Source organism: Myiozetetes cayanensis, unplaced genomic scaffold (assembly GCF_022539395.1).
Source record: "Myiozetetes cayanensis isolate MyiCay16 unplaced genomic scaffold, myiCay2020 scf88, whole genome shotgun sequence".
NCBI classification, from domain to species: Eukaryota; Metazoa; Chordata; class Aves; order Passeriformes; family Tyrannidae; genus Myiozetetes; species Myiozetetes cayanensis.
In genome coordinates, this window is record NW_026088163.1 from 106,286 (window position 1) to 118,155 (window position 11,870).

The window sequence follows — 11,870 nt, forward strand, 5'->3', positions numbered from 1 at the left end:
GACAGTGGTGACATCACAGAGTGACATCATTAAAGACCAGTGACATCACAGATGACTGATGACAATGAAAGGATGACTGTGATGTCACAGACACAACAGTGATGTCATAGGGGTCTGGTGACATCACAGAGACATTGGTGACATCATGGGAACATGGTGTCACCCCTGGGGACAGTGGTGACATCACAAGGACAGCAGTGACATAATTGGAGACATCTGTGACATGACAGGGGACATCGGTGACATCACAAGGCCACGTGTGACATCACAGAGACACCAGTGATATTATTAGTGACACTGGTGGCATCACAAGGGGATAGTGGTGACATCACAGGGTCATTGGTAACATCACTGGGGACCAGTGACCTCACAGGGGACTGCTGACAACAAAGGGACAACTGTGATGTCATAGGGCTCTCCGTGACATCAGAGGGGATCGTGGTGACATCACAGAGACAGCAGTGACATTATCGGGGGCATTGGTGACATCACAGGGGACAGTGGTGACATCACAGAGACAGCAGGGACCTCACTGGGGACCAGTGACATCAGAGTGACAACAGAGGGACAGCAGTGATGTCACAGGGACATTGGTGACATCACAGGGGTCTGGTGACAGCACATGGACATGGATCACATTACAGGGACATGGTGGCACTACTGGGACAGCAATGACATTATTGGAGACCAGTGACGTCACTGGGGACTGCTTACAGCAATGGGAAAGTGCGATGTCACAGGGACATTGGTGACATTAGAGAAGGTGGAGATGACAAGACAGAGACACTAGTGATATCATTGGGGACATTGGTGACATCACAAGGAAGAGTGGTGACATCACACAGGAACCTGTGAAATCATACGCAACTGTTGTCAACAAATGGAAAGCCATGATGTCACAGGGGCATCAGTGACATCACAGGGACATTGCTGATGTCATGGGGACATGGTGCTACCGTTGGGGACAGTGGTGACATCACAGAGACAGCAATGGTGTCATTGGGGACAAAAATAACACTGGGGACTGGTGACAACAAAGGGAAAGCTGTGATGTCACAGGGACATTGGTGACATCACAGGGGACCTGAATAACAACACAGAGACACCAGTGATATCATGGGGGACATTGGTGACATCACAGGGGACATTGGTGACATCACAGGGACAGCAGTGACATCATTGTGGACCAGTGACATCACAGAAGACTGGTGAAAACAAAGGAGCAGCCGTGATCTCCCAAGGACATCAGTGACATCATTGGGGACATCGGTGACTTCAGAAGGAAAGGAGTGACATCGCAGAGACACCAGTGATGTCATTGGTGACACTGGTGACATCACAGGGACAGTGGTGACATCACTGGGGACCAGTGATGTCACAGGGGACTGGTGACAACAAAAGGACAGCTGTGATATAACGTGGATGTCGGCGAAGGAGCTTCCAGAACAAACTGCACAGAAATCAGGATGATTTACGCAAATGTTCCCCTTTATTTACATAACCCAACCTCTTATATACTTTCACTGCCCCCCGGGGCATGATCACTTTCAAACTATTGGTTATTTGCTGTAACCCACAAACCGAGTGTGTATTACTGACACACTTCCTATTGGGTGCACACACATGTCCATGTGATATGAAGACATTGTTTTTCTCTTAAAATTCCTCCTTGTTTTTGTCACAGGTTTCCCTTTGTTTACATTCCTGCAATCTGTTATCACTGCTCCTGTATCTTTCCCTTGCCTGCAAAGAGGCTTCTGGTTTTCAGGGGCAGGCCTAACTGAGGCCAATTAGCATGGCTGATCCATAGTGTGTCTTTTTTCAGCTCAGCACTCCACAAGTCTGATCCCCCAAATGGAATAAGAATGAAGATTCCTCCCAGACAAAAGGTGCCAGCACAAGAAGATCTCTTTGTGCCTGGAGTGCCAAGAGTGGCTTACCAATTGCACAGGAGAGATGGAGGGGAAGGGCTTCATTTCCTGGGTAGAAATGCATTTGATTAGAATCAGAACATATTTGATGGAACTGTCAGTCTGAGTCTCTGTAAAGGGGTGAGTTCGAAAGGATGCCGAGATAGAAAAACCAAGACAATGCTGAAAGCTCAACAATGAAACCCAATATTTATTACAGAAAGTGGCCAAGTAAACAGGAACCCGAGAGTCAGGAAAGGAGAGGAGTGAACTAAGCCCTCAGTGAAACCCCTGCTCACACAGGTTGTCTTACCGACCCCAGGATAACCAGAATTCCCCATAGCAGAGGCTGCATCCTCGGAGGGTCAGCAGGTTCACAAATATAGCGGTGTCTCCACAAAAGATAACGTTGTCCTTCCTGTGAAGCTTGAGAGCCCCGAGCACGAGCCACCTGCATTTTTATCCAATGATCCGTGGATGTCTCCCTGGGCCGGTGTGGCAGCACCGCCCAGCCGAAAGGCCCTCGGTCCCTGCCCCGTTCTGTGAGTGCCCCCCTTCAGCCATGCGGGAGAACGTGGGGATTCCCCTCGCACTTGCGCTGTTTCACTCAAGGGCTCTGATCTATTTGGGTCTGGGGGCTTTACTTCATCCTCTCCTCTTCAGTTTCTCCTTCAAATGTCCTCTACAGACAACGAGCCAATCACAGAACACCAATTAAAACAGTTTATACAAGAAACTCTCTCTCCAAGGACGAAGTTCCCATTTATCAGTGAACTTGGTAGGCAAAAAAGAAAACATTTGCAGGTGGCTGGGCCAAACACAGACCAAAAAATATCAACAATCCCTGATACATCTGCCCTGATTTCTGTGTTGAAGATGCTTCTTCAGCCCTTCTCTGGATCTGTAGGGGCAGTGCCCATGTGCAGAGCTGGAGGGAAGAGACTCCCAGCACAGCAGCACAACCAGGGACAAGGGCACTTGTTCTTTCCGCATCTCAGCTTTGTGAAAGGATGGGGAAGGTTGGGAAAGGTGTTAACAGGGTGGTTTTGCCTGAGGTGTTAAACATGGGAGCGGGTCTCTCTTCACAATTCCCAAGAGAAGAGATGGCAGAAAGCTGCCCTGCAGGTTGTATTTGAAGGAAGAGGAAAAGAGACCGAGGGGAAGGGGTTTCTTTCCTGGAGGGCAGGGCTGTCGTTCATTTGCAGGAGCCCCGAGCTGGAATTGTCAGTCCGACTGCCAAATTGGAATCTGGACAAAGATTCCTGCCAGACAAAAGGTGGCAGGACAGAAAGCTCTTGCTGCCCATGGAGTACCCAGGGTGGCCCACCAAATGCATGTGAAACCCGAAGATTACAGGCTTTCTTTCCTGGGGGAAAGGCTGTGACTTCCCAAAGAGTCCCATGGCAGATGGGTGGGGTTGCACTGTGGGGGTGTGGGGCATTGGTTCTTTAGTTTCCAGGGGCTATTCCAGAATGGAGAGGATGGGCCGGGACATCATAAAGGGGCACATGGGTGGGGTTGCACTCTGACATTGTGGGGTGTTGGTTCTTTGGTTGCCAAGGGCTATTCCGGAATGGAGAGGGTAGGCTGTGACATCACAAAAGGGCCTCAAGCACAGGGGTTGGTTTAGTGGGTTGACCCTGGCTGGATTTGAGACACCCACTAAAAGCTGCTTCCTCCCCTTCCCTCTACAACTCCACAGAGGAGAGGAAAAAACAGCTGAGGATTCCTGAGTAGAGATGAGGGTGGTGAGAAAGTCGCTTCCTAAGGGGCAAACCAGACTCAAAGTAGGGATAATACTTCAATTTATTACTGATGGGATAAAAGCCAAAGAGTGAGAAATAAAGCAGTCTGAAAAACACCTTCCCCCCACCCCTCCTTCCTTCTCAGCTCTCCCTCCTCCCTCCAGCAGTGCAGGGGGACGGCAATGGGGGTTACAGTCAGTTGTTGTTTCTGTCACTGCTCAGGGAGAGGAGCTGGATCCTTCCCTGCTCTCGTGGGGTCCCTCCCATGGGGTCAGTCCTTCAGGGATGAGCTGACCCGGCGTGGGTCCCCCACAGGGGCCACGAGTCCTGCCTGGGAAAAACCTGCTCCAGCCTGGGCTTCCCTCTGCACGGGCTGCAGGTCCCTGCCAGGACCTGCTCCATCCTGGGCCTGCCCCGGGGTCACAACCTCCTTCCTGCATCCCCTGCTCCAGCGTGGGAGCCTCCAGGGGCTGCAGGGGGGTCTCTGCACCCCGATGCTCCCCCAGGGGCTGCAGGGGCCTCAGCTCTGGCACCTGGAGCACCTCCTGCCCCTCCTTCTGCCCCACCCTTGGGGTCTGCACGGCTGGTCCCACATTCCCACTCTGCTCTTCCCTGGCTGCAATTCCTTCTGTCCCTAAATCTATTATCCCAGAGCTGTTCCTGTTGCTCCCGATGGGCTCGGCCTTGGCCAGCAGCAGCAAGTCCATCCTGGAGCAGCTGGCATTGGCTCCACGGGGCAGGGGAAGCTTCTGGCAGCTTCCAAGAGAAGCCACCCCTGGAGCCCCCCCACTACCAAAACCCACCCACAGAAACCCCTGACACCCAGTGACTTCCACTTGCCCCAGGATGGTCCCAGTTCCCAGCAGTGTGAGCCCAGTCACTCCCAGTTCAGGCCAGTTGCCTCCAGCATGTACCCTTTCACTCCCAGTTCCTTCCAGCATTATTCCAGTTGCTCCAAGAATGTTCCTAGTTGACTTCCAGCACGGCCCCACTGGCTCCCAGTTTCCCCCTGCATAGTTCCAGTAACTCCCAGTTTGATCCTGGTCCTTTACACTCACTCCTATTATGATTCCAGTATGGCACTGGTCACTCCCACTGTGATCCCAGTCACTCCCAGTCACTCCCAATTGGATCCCAGTTGCCCCAATGTGGTCCCAGTTGCTCCCAGCCCCACACAGGATGGTTCCTTTCCCTCTCAGGGACTCCCAGTCTGAGTCCAGTATGGCCCCAGCTACTGTCAGTCTCTGCCTGGATGATGCCATTTGTCCCCTGCATTGTCCCAGTTTATCCCAGTATGATCCCAGTAGGAGTCCAGTCACCCCCAGGATAATCCCAGGAACTTCCAGACACTTCCAGTACAAAGCCAGTTTGATCCCACTCATCCCCAGTATGGCTGCAGTCCCTCCCACACACTCCCAGTATTATTGCAGTCATTCCCAGTAAGACCCCAGCAGGACACCAGTAGGGGCCCAGTTGATCCCACTATGATCCCAGTTGCTCCCAGCATGGTTCCAGTTGCTCCCCTTCACCCCTACTGTGGTTCCAGTCACTCCCAGAATGATCCCAGTCACTCCCAGCCACTCCCAGTATAGCCCAGTTGCTTCCAGTGTGCTCCCAGTCAGTCCCACTATGATCCCAGTCTCTTCTAGTAGGATCCAAGTTACTCCCTGCATGGTCCCAGTTGCTCCCAGTCACCCCACTGTAGTTCCAGTCCCTCCCAGTCCCTCCCAGTATGACTCCAGTAGGATCCCAGTGACACCCTCTATGGTGGCAGTCACAGCCAGGATGAACCCAGACATTCCCTGTCACTCCCAGTATAAAGCCATTTGACCCCAGCAGGGTCCCACTTGCTCCCACTCACCCCACTACAGTTCCAGTCCCTCCCAGTAGGATCCCTGTCACTCCCAGTCTCTCGCAGTTGACATCAGCCTGCTCCCAGTCAGTCCCAGTATGCTCCCAGTCAGTCCCAGTAGGATCCCAGTCACTCCTGGTCTCTCCCAGTATATCCCATTTGCCCCCAGTGTGGTCCCACTCACTCCCAGTTGCTCCCAGCATGATCCCAGTTGCTCAGCCACTCTCAGTCATCCACAGTGTGGTCCTAGTCACTCCCAGTATGATTCCAGTCACCTCCAGTATATTCCAGTTGGGCCAACATGGTCCCAACTGGCCTCAGAATGCTCCCAGTCACTCCCAGTATGACCCCAGCCACCTTCACTGTGGGCCCAGTTGCACCCAAGATGTGTACCCAGCATGGTCCCAGTTGCTCCCAGTGGGATCCTAAGAGCTCCCAGTTGCCCCTAGCATAGAACCAGCTGCTCCCAGTATGATCCTAGTCTGATCACAGTATGATCCCAGTATGAGTCCAGTCACCTCCACTATGATCCCAGGAACTTCCAGACACTTCCCGTACAAACCCAGTTTGATCCCACTCATCCTCAGTAAGGCTGCAGTCCCTCCCACACACTCCCAGTATTATTGCAGTAACTTCCAGTAAGACCCCAGCATGGGCCCAGGCGCTCCCAGTATGATCCCAGTTGCCCCAGTTCTGGTTATTGGGGGCAGCTTCCCAGTTCTCCCCAGTCCCGGTTACTGGGGGGCACTGGGGGGGAATCAGAGGGTCCCAAGGTGTGGAGCTGAGTTTGGGGAGTCAGAACCAGCCCCAGAATGGATCAGGAATGGGGATCCCCCTGTGTTCCCCCCGTGTCACCCCGCTCTGGGGGGCTTTGGGAGGGCACCGGCCCCTCAATAGGCACCCAGTTCACCCCAAAAGGTGCTGGGACCTTCCCAAAACCTCCCCACAGCCCCTCAAGGATGCCCCAAAACACTCAAGAGTCCACCCAGGACCCCACCCAGCCCCTTTTCTGGGGGGGTTTCTCTGGGCACTGGTGGTGCTGGGAGCCCCCCGGCTGCGGGCGAGGAGCTCTCAGGGGAGCGGGGGGTGTGAAGGGGGAGGTCGGTGGGAAAAGGGGGGTCAGAGGGGATAAAAGGGATGGTGGGACCCCAAAATGAGTGGGAGGGGAGAGGGACCGCCCCAAAAGTGGAGAGGGACTGAGGTCCATGGGGAAAGGGTAGGAGAGGTGAAAAGAGTGGGGAAAGGGCAGGGTGGGACCCCCAAACTGAGCATGAGGCGGCTGGGGAGTGGGGGGATGATGTGGAAGGGGTGTGGAAAAATGTCGGGATTGGGACCACAAAACTGATCTTGGAGGGCCTGGGGATTGAAGGGACAATGGAAAAGTGGAAGGAAAAGGGAGAACGGTGGAAAAGGGAGGGTGGTCTGGCAGGTCTGATGATCCCCAGGAGGTCTTTGGGCCCAAAAGCACTGCGAAAGCGGGGTGACCCCCTGAGCTCCCAACTGACTGTGGGGTGCTGGGGCTGCTGGATCCAATCTCAGTCTTGGGTTATACCAACACTTTCAGTTTAGAGGAATTACAGAGGTGGGACTGAACCACTTTTGTCCCCCAGGTTTTAAGGATGGCAAATCACATCTATTGATAGAAATGAAATATTTAGCGTAACAAATGATCACAAAAAAGATCTTCATCAGAAATATTTACTGCAAAATAGAAACACTAAAACTACCAGTAGGACAGGATAAAATAGGACAGTGCTCTACACTAAAGCAATTGTTGAAGCAATTCTACTCAAGCTGGCACCAAAGCAAGAATTATGAATTAGGGAGGGATGGAACTCCCCCAGACCATCGCTCGGGGGGAGATCTCTGCTCTCAACCTCCAGCAGTGACCTTGGGGGGTCCCCAGCCAAGGCAGGAATCTCCACACACCCCCCAAGAAGAGTTCTGTTGGCACAACCTGCCCCTGGCAAAGGGGACTGGCCCTTTCTGGTAGAAAGGGATGGACTGACAGTCACTGGACTCCAGGGGTTGCCTCACCATCAGGGGGGTCATTCGGTGTGGGAGTAGCAGCCAAAGCTCTTCCCGCAGTCGGGGCACTCAGAGGGCTTTTCTTACTCGTGGGTCCGTTGGTGTAGGGTCAGGGAACGGCTCCAGGTGAAGCTCTTCCCACACTCCTCACACTTGTAGGGCCTCTCCCCGGTGTGGATGCGCCGGTGGCTGATGAGGGTGGACTTCCGGTTGAAGCCCCTCCCGCAGTCGGTGCAGCGGAAGGGCCTCTCCCCTGTGTGTGTCCGCTCATGCCTGAGGAGAGCTGAGCTGGTCTGAAACCTCTTCCCACATCGCAAGCACTTGTAGGGCCGTTCCCCAGTGTGGATGCGCTGGTGGTTGCGGAGGGTGGAGTTCTGCCTGAAGCTCTGCCCACATTCTCTACATGTGTAGGGCCGTTCCCCAGTGTGGATGTGCTGGTGCCTGAGGAGGCAGGTGCTCTTCCTGAAGCTCTTCCCACATTCCAAGCACCTGAAGGGCTTCTCCCTGCTGGGAGGCTGCTCAGGGACCACCAGCTCGGAGCTCCGGCTCAAGCTCCGGCCGCCTTCCTGGAACAGAACGGGTCTTTCCTCCTCAGAGCTCCCTGGGCTGGCTTTGCAGCCCCTCCTCCAGGGGCATCTCCGGGCCTTTTCCTCCCCGCTGCCTTCCTGCGCTGGGGAGCCCTTCAAAACGGCCTCTCCCACCAGGCTCTGCCGGGGGGATTTGTCCTCCGTGCTCTCCGTCCTCAGCTCGGGGCCTGGGGTAGGAAGGAAGGACAGGCAGGGGATTTGCCTCCAGCCCAGAGGGAAGGCCAAGGACATGTCCCCAATTCTGGCCCCCACAGGCACCACAAGACAGGGCTAAAGGGGCACTGACTTCCTCCTCACCTGCCTGGGGAGCCTGTAGATATTTCCTCTTCCTTGCAACCTCCTCCTCCATCCGCCCAAGCTTTGGGAAGGACAAATCCTGCTGGGGGGAAACAAGGGCTGAGCGCATTGGTTTCGGGGTTCCTCCTGCCCAAGTCCATCTCTAGAACTCACCGGGCATCCTGGGACCATAAAAACCTCCAAAACACCAAGATTCAGCCCAAAAATCCCCAGCCAGGAGTTCCTCCTGTCTGGTCTCTCCACTTTGAGATTCTGGAGGTCCCCCCTGTTCGGGCTGCTGGGAATCCTGTGTGTATTTGGGGTCTCCCATCTACGTGGTCTCTGCTCTCTCCAGGCTGCTGGGGCTCCCAGGAATCCAAGACTCCCCATCTCCCAACTTCAGGGTTCTGGGGGACCTCCAAAACATCACGATTCAGCTTAGAAAAACTGAAATCACCAATATGCAGGCAAAAAAACTCCTCAGAAATAGCAAGAAAACCCCTGCCCCACAAACTGCAAAAAGTTGAGATTCAGCTGAAATATACTCCAAAATCTGAAGATTAAGCCAAAAAAATCTCCCCCACAAGTTCCCCCTCTCTGGTCTCTCTCCTATGGGGTTCAGAGGGTCTCCCCTGTCTGGGATGTTGGAGGTCCCACTTAGGGATGCTGGGAGTGTTGGGGGTCCCAAGGGTCCCTCCTCTTCTGACTCTCACCTTCGGGGTGCCGCCTTCCCAGACATTCCCCTCTCCAGGTTCTCCACCTTATTGTCCCAGGGATCCCAGGGGTCCCCACTCTCCAGGCTTCCCCTTCTCCGCTCCCCCCGTTTCAGGCTCCCGGGGGTCCCGGGGCTCCTCCCTCTCCGTGCTCCCCCCTCCAGCCTGCCGGGGGTTCCCCCAGCTCCGGCATCGCCCGCTCCGCCCTCCACCCTCGGCAGCTCCCAGGGGGACCCCAAAACTGCTGTGTCTGCCCAGCCAGCCCCGGGCTGACAGTGGCCCTGACCCTGTCCCTGCTCCTCCCTGCAGGCTCCGTGGCCGGGCACACTTTGTGTTCCTGGGGCCACCAGCTCAGCAGCTGCAGCCGCTCCAATCAGCGCCCGCAGCTCTGCAGCAAAGCCCCAGCTCACCTGGCACACAGGGCATGGACACAGCACCTTCTCGCTGCTGGGCACTCCCAGCTCAGCCTCTTCCCCAGCACGGGGCTCTCCTGCCTCAGCACCACCTCTGCCTTCCACTTCTTCTCAGGGCCACCTCAGGGCCAGCTCCGGGCTCATCTCTGGGATATTTCTCAGGTGCACCTGGGTGGGAGAGGAGGGGCAGCACCACAAGCAGGTGAGTCCTGAGACCCCCCTGGTGTCCCCAATGTCCTCAGGGCCTCCCCATGGCCCCAATTCCCCCCTTGACACCCCCAATTCCACTGTTCCCAAACCCCATCCCAAATGTTTCCAGCCCTCTATCACCCCCCAGAAGCCCCCTCTGGACCCTCTGACCACAGACCATTCCCCCTTCACACTCATAGAAAATTCAAAGACATGTGGAGACACGTTGGGGACAATTAGGGGGCTTTGGGGGGCACTGGGTGATTACTGGAGGATACTGGGACATACTGGGGGGAACCAGGGGACATTGGGGACTGGGGGTTATTGAGGGATGCTGGGAGGGCACTGGGAAGGACTGGGTGATTACTGGGGTGATTACAAGGACACACGGAGGGACACTGGGAGGTTACTGGGCCATACTGGGGGTTACTGGGTGCTCACTGGAGGATCATTGGGCCATACTGGGGGACAGTTGGAAGTCACTGGGAAACACTGGGTGGTCACTGGGGAGGTTACTGGGCCATACGGAGAACCACTGGGAGGTCACTGGGCTATACTGGGGCACTGGGACCACTGTGGTCACTCCTCACAAGACTTTGGGTGGCACTGCCAGGACCCCTCCCCTGAGGACTGGGAAACCCCTTGAACCCCACTGATTGGCTTCTGAGGACCCCGGGATCCCCTCCCTGTGGGGTCTCTGTGTGCTGAGTTTTGGGGGTCTCTGGGGTTCGGGGGGGGCATCAGGATTCCCTTTCCCTGCAGTCGGTCCGCCCAGCCGGCAGGGGGCGCTGTGGCACGAGCAGAAATGGCGGCGCCCCGCGAGGCCTGTTGGGAGTTGAAGTTCCCTCGTGGAAACTCCGCCGGCGCCTGCGCAGTGCAGCCATGGTGTTTAAACAGCCCCCCCCAGGAGGGTTCCGAGGCCCCAGCCCTTTCAGGGACCCCCTAAACCCCTTCAGGCACCTTCACCCTCCCCTCTGAGCGCCCTCAGGACACCAAATCCCCTCCGCGACCCCCCGACAGCCCCTCACGGACCTCAAAACCTCCTCGGGAACCCCCGAGCCCCTCCTCTCCACTCTGCCGAGCCCTCCAGCCTTCCCGCCCACAGCCGCGCTCCCCGCAGCCCCCGAGCGCATCCCCAGCCCCGCCGCAGCCCCCGCCAGCTCTCACAGAGTCGGAGCAGATCCCGCTGTCGCCGCCATCGCTTTCCCGGCAGCCACCGCGGGGCTGTGCGCGCGCACCGCCGGCAGAGACCCCGCCCCGCCCCCTTTTCCGCGCGGGGCACGCCGGGAGTTGTAGTTGCAGCGGCTCAAAGCTCCAAACTCCCCCAGACTCAATTCCCCACGGGCGTTCCTGGGGCAAAGCGGGGCAGAACCGGGGCGGGGACGGGACGGGCATTGGGTGGAAATCATTATAAAAACTGTAACCCCTGCGTTGGAAGGGATGGGTGTGGGTTTGTATTCCTGGAGACTGGAGGCTCATGGAAACCTCTGCTGCTTCTCTGCCCTCCTGCCTAATTTGGCCTGGAGTCTTTTTTCCTCTGCAGTCTTTTAGGCAGCAGTGTTTATGGGGTTTATAAGGACATGGCCTTTATGAGGAGAGCCTCTTATGAGGTGTATGGGCTTTCTGAGGACAGCACCCTATGATGTGCATGGGCTTTATGCAGAAAGATCTTTTATGATGAGAGCTCTGTCATGAGGTGTGTGGGGTGTATGAGGACAGTGCTTTTATGACATTTATGGTGTTTATGAAGGCAGAGCCTGTATGATGTTTGCCCCTCTGAGGTGCAAAGGCTTTATGAGGACAAAGCCTTTATGAGGTTTATGGCATTTATGAGAACATCTCCTTTATGATGAGAGCCCCATGAGGAGGTTTATGGGCCTTATGAGGACAGGGGCCTTATGAGACCTGCACTGTTATGAGGTGTGTGAGGGTTATGAGGAGAGTATCTTTCTGAGGCTGCCCCATTATGGGGTGGATGGGTTCTATGAGCACAGAGACCTTCTGAGACTGCCCCGTTGTGAGGTAGATGGGCTTTATGAGGAGACTTCATGATGAGAGCCTCTTGTGATGTTTATGGGCTTTATGAGGCCTGCACCATTATGAGGCTCCAGCTGGAGCTCCAACATGATCAGACACCAGAACATCCACACTAGGGCA

General features: G+C 55.6%; 1 protein-coding gene across 1 annotated transcript; it reads right to left on the reverse strand.

Moving 5' to 3' along the window:
- Positions 1 to 7,191: 7,191 nt before the first annotated feature.
- On the reverse strand, positions 7,192 to 9,699 carry LOC126652465 (zinc finger protein 773-like). The gene is made up of 4 exons (XM_050339217.1): positions 9,522 to 9,699; positions 8,573 to 8,845; positions 8,420 to 8,501; positions 7,192 to 8,289 (listed from the first exon to the last, which is right to left on the reverse strand). Exons 2-4 carry the CDS (start codon positions 8,786 to 8,788, stop codon positions 7,619 to 7,621), a joined length of 969 nt encoding a protein of 322 aa, XP_050195174.1. The 5' UTR covers positions 8,789 to 8,845; positions 9,522 to 9,699; the 3' UTR covers positions 7,192 to 7,618.
- Positions 9,700 to 11,870: the final 2,171 nt, after the last annotated feature.

Excerpts from the sequence above, each read along its gene's own strand:
- LOC126652465 (XM_050339217.1), bottom strand. The coding sequence starts at position 8,788 with ATGGGGAGTCTTGGATTCCTGGGAGCCCCAGCAGCCTGGAGAGAGCAG. Across the intron at positions 8,502-8,572 it reads TTATGGTCCCAGGATGCCCG|CAGGATTTGTCCTTCCCAAA; the intron begins GTGAGTTCTAGA and ends GTTTCCCCCCAG. Across the intron at positions 8,290-8,419 it reads TCTACAGGCTCCCCAGGCAG|GCCCCGAGCTGAGGACGGAG; the intron begins GTGAGGAGGAAG and ends TTCCTACCCCAG.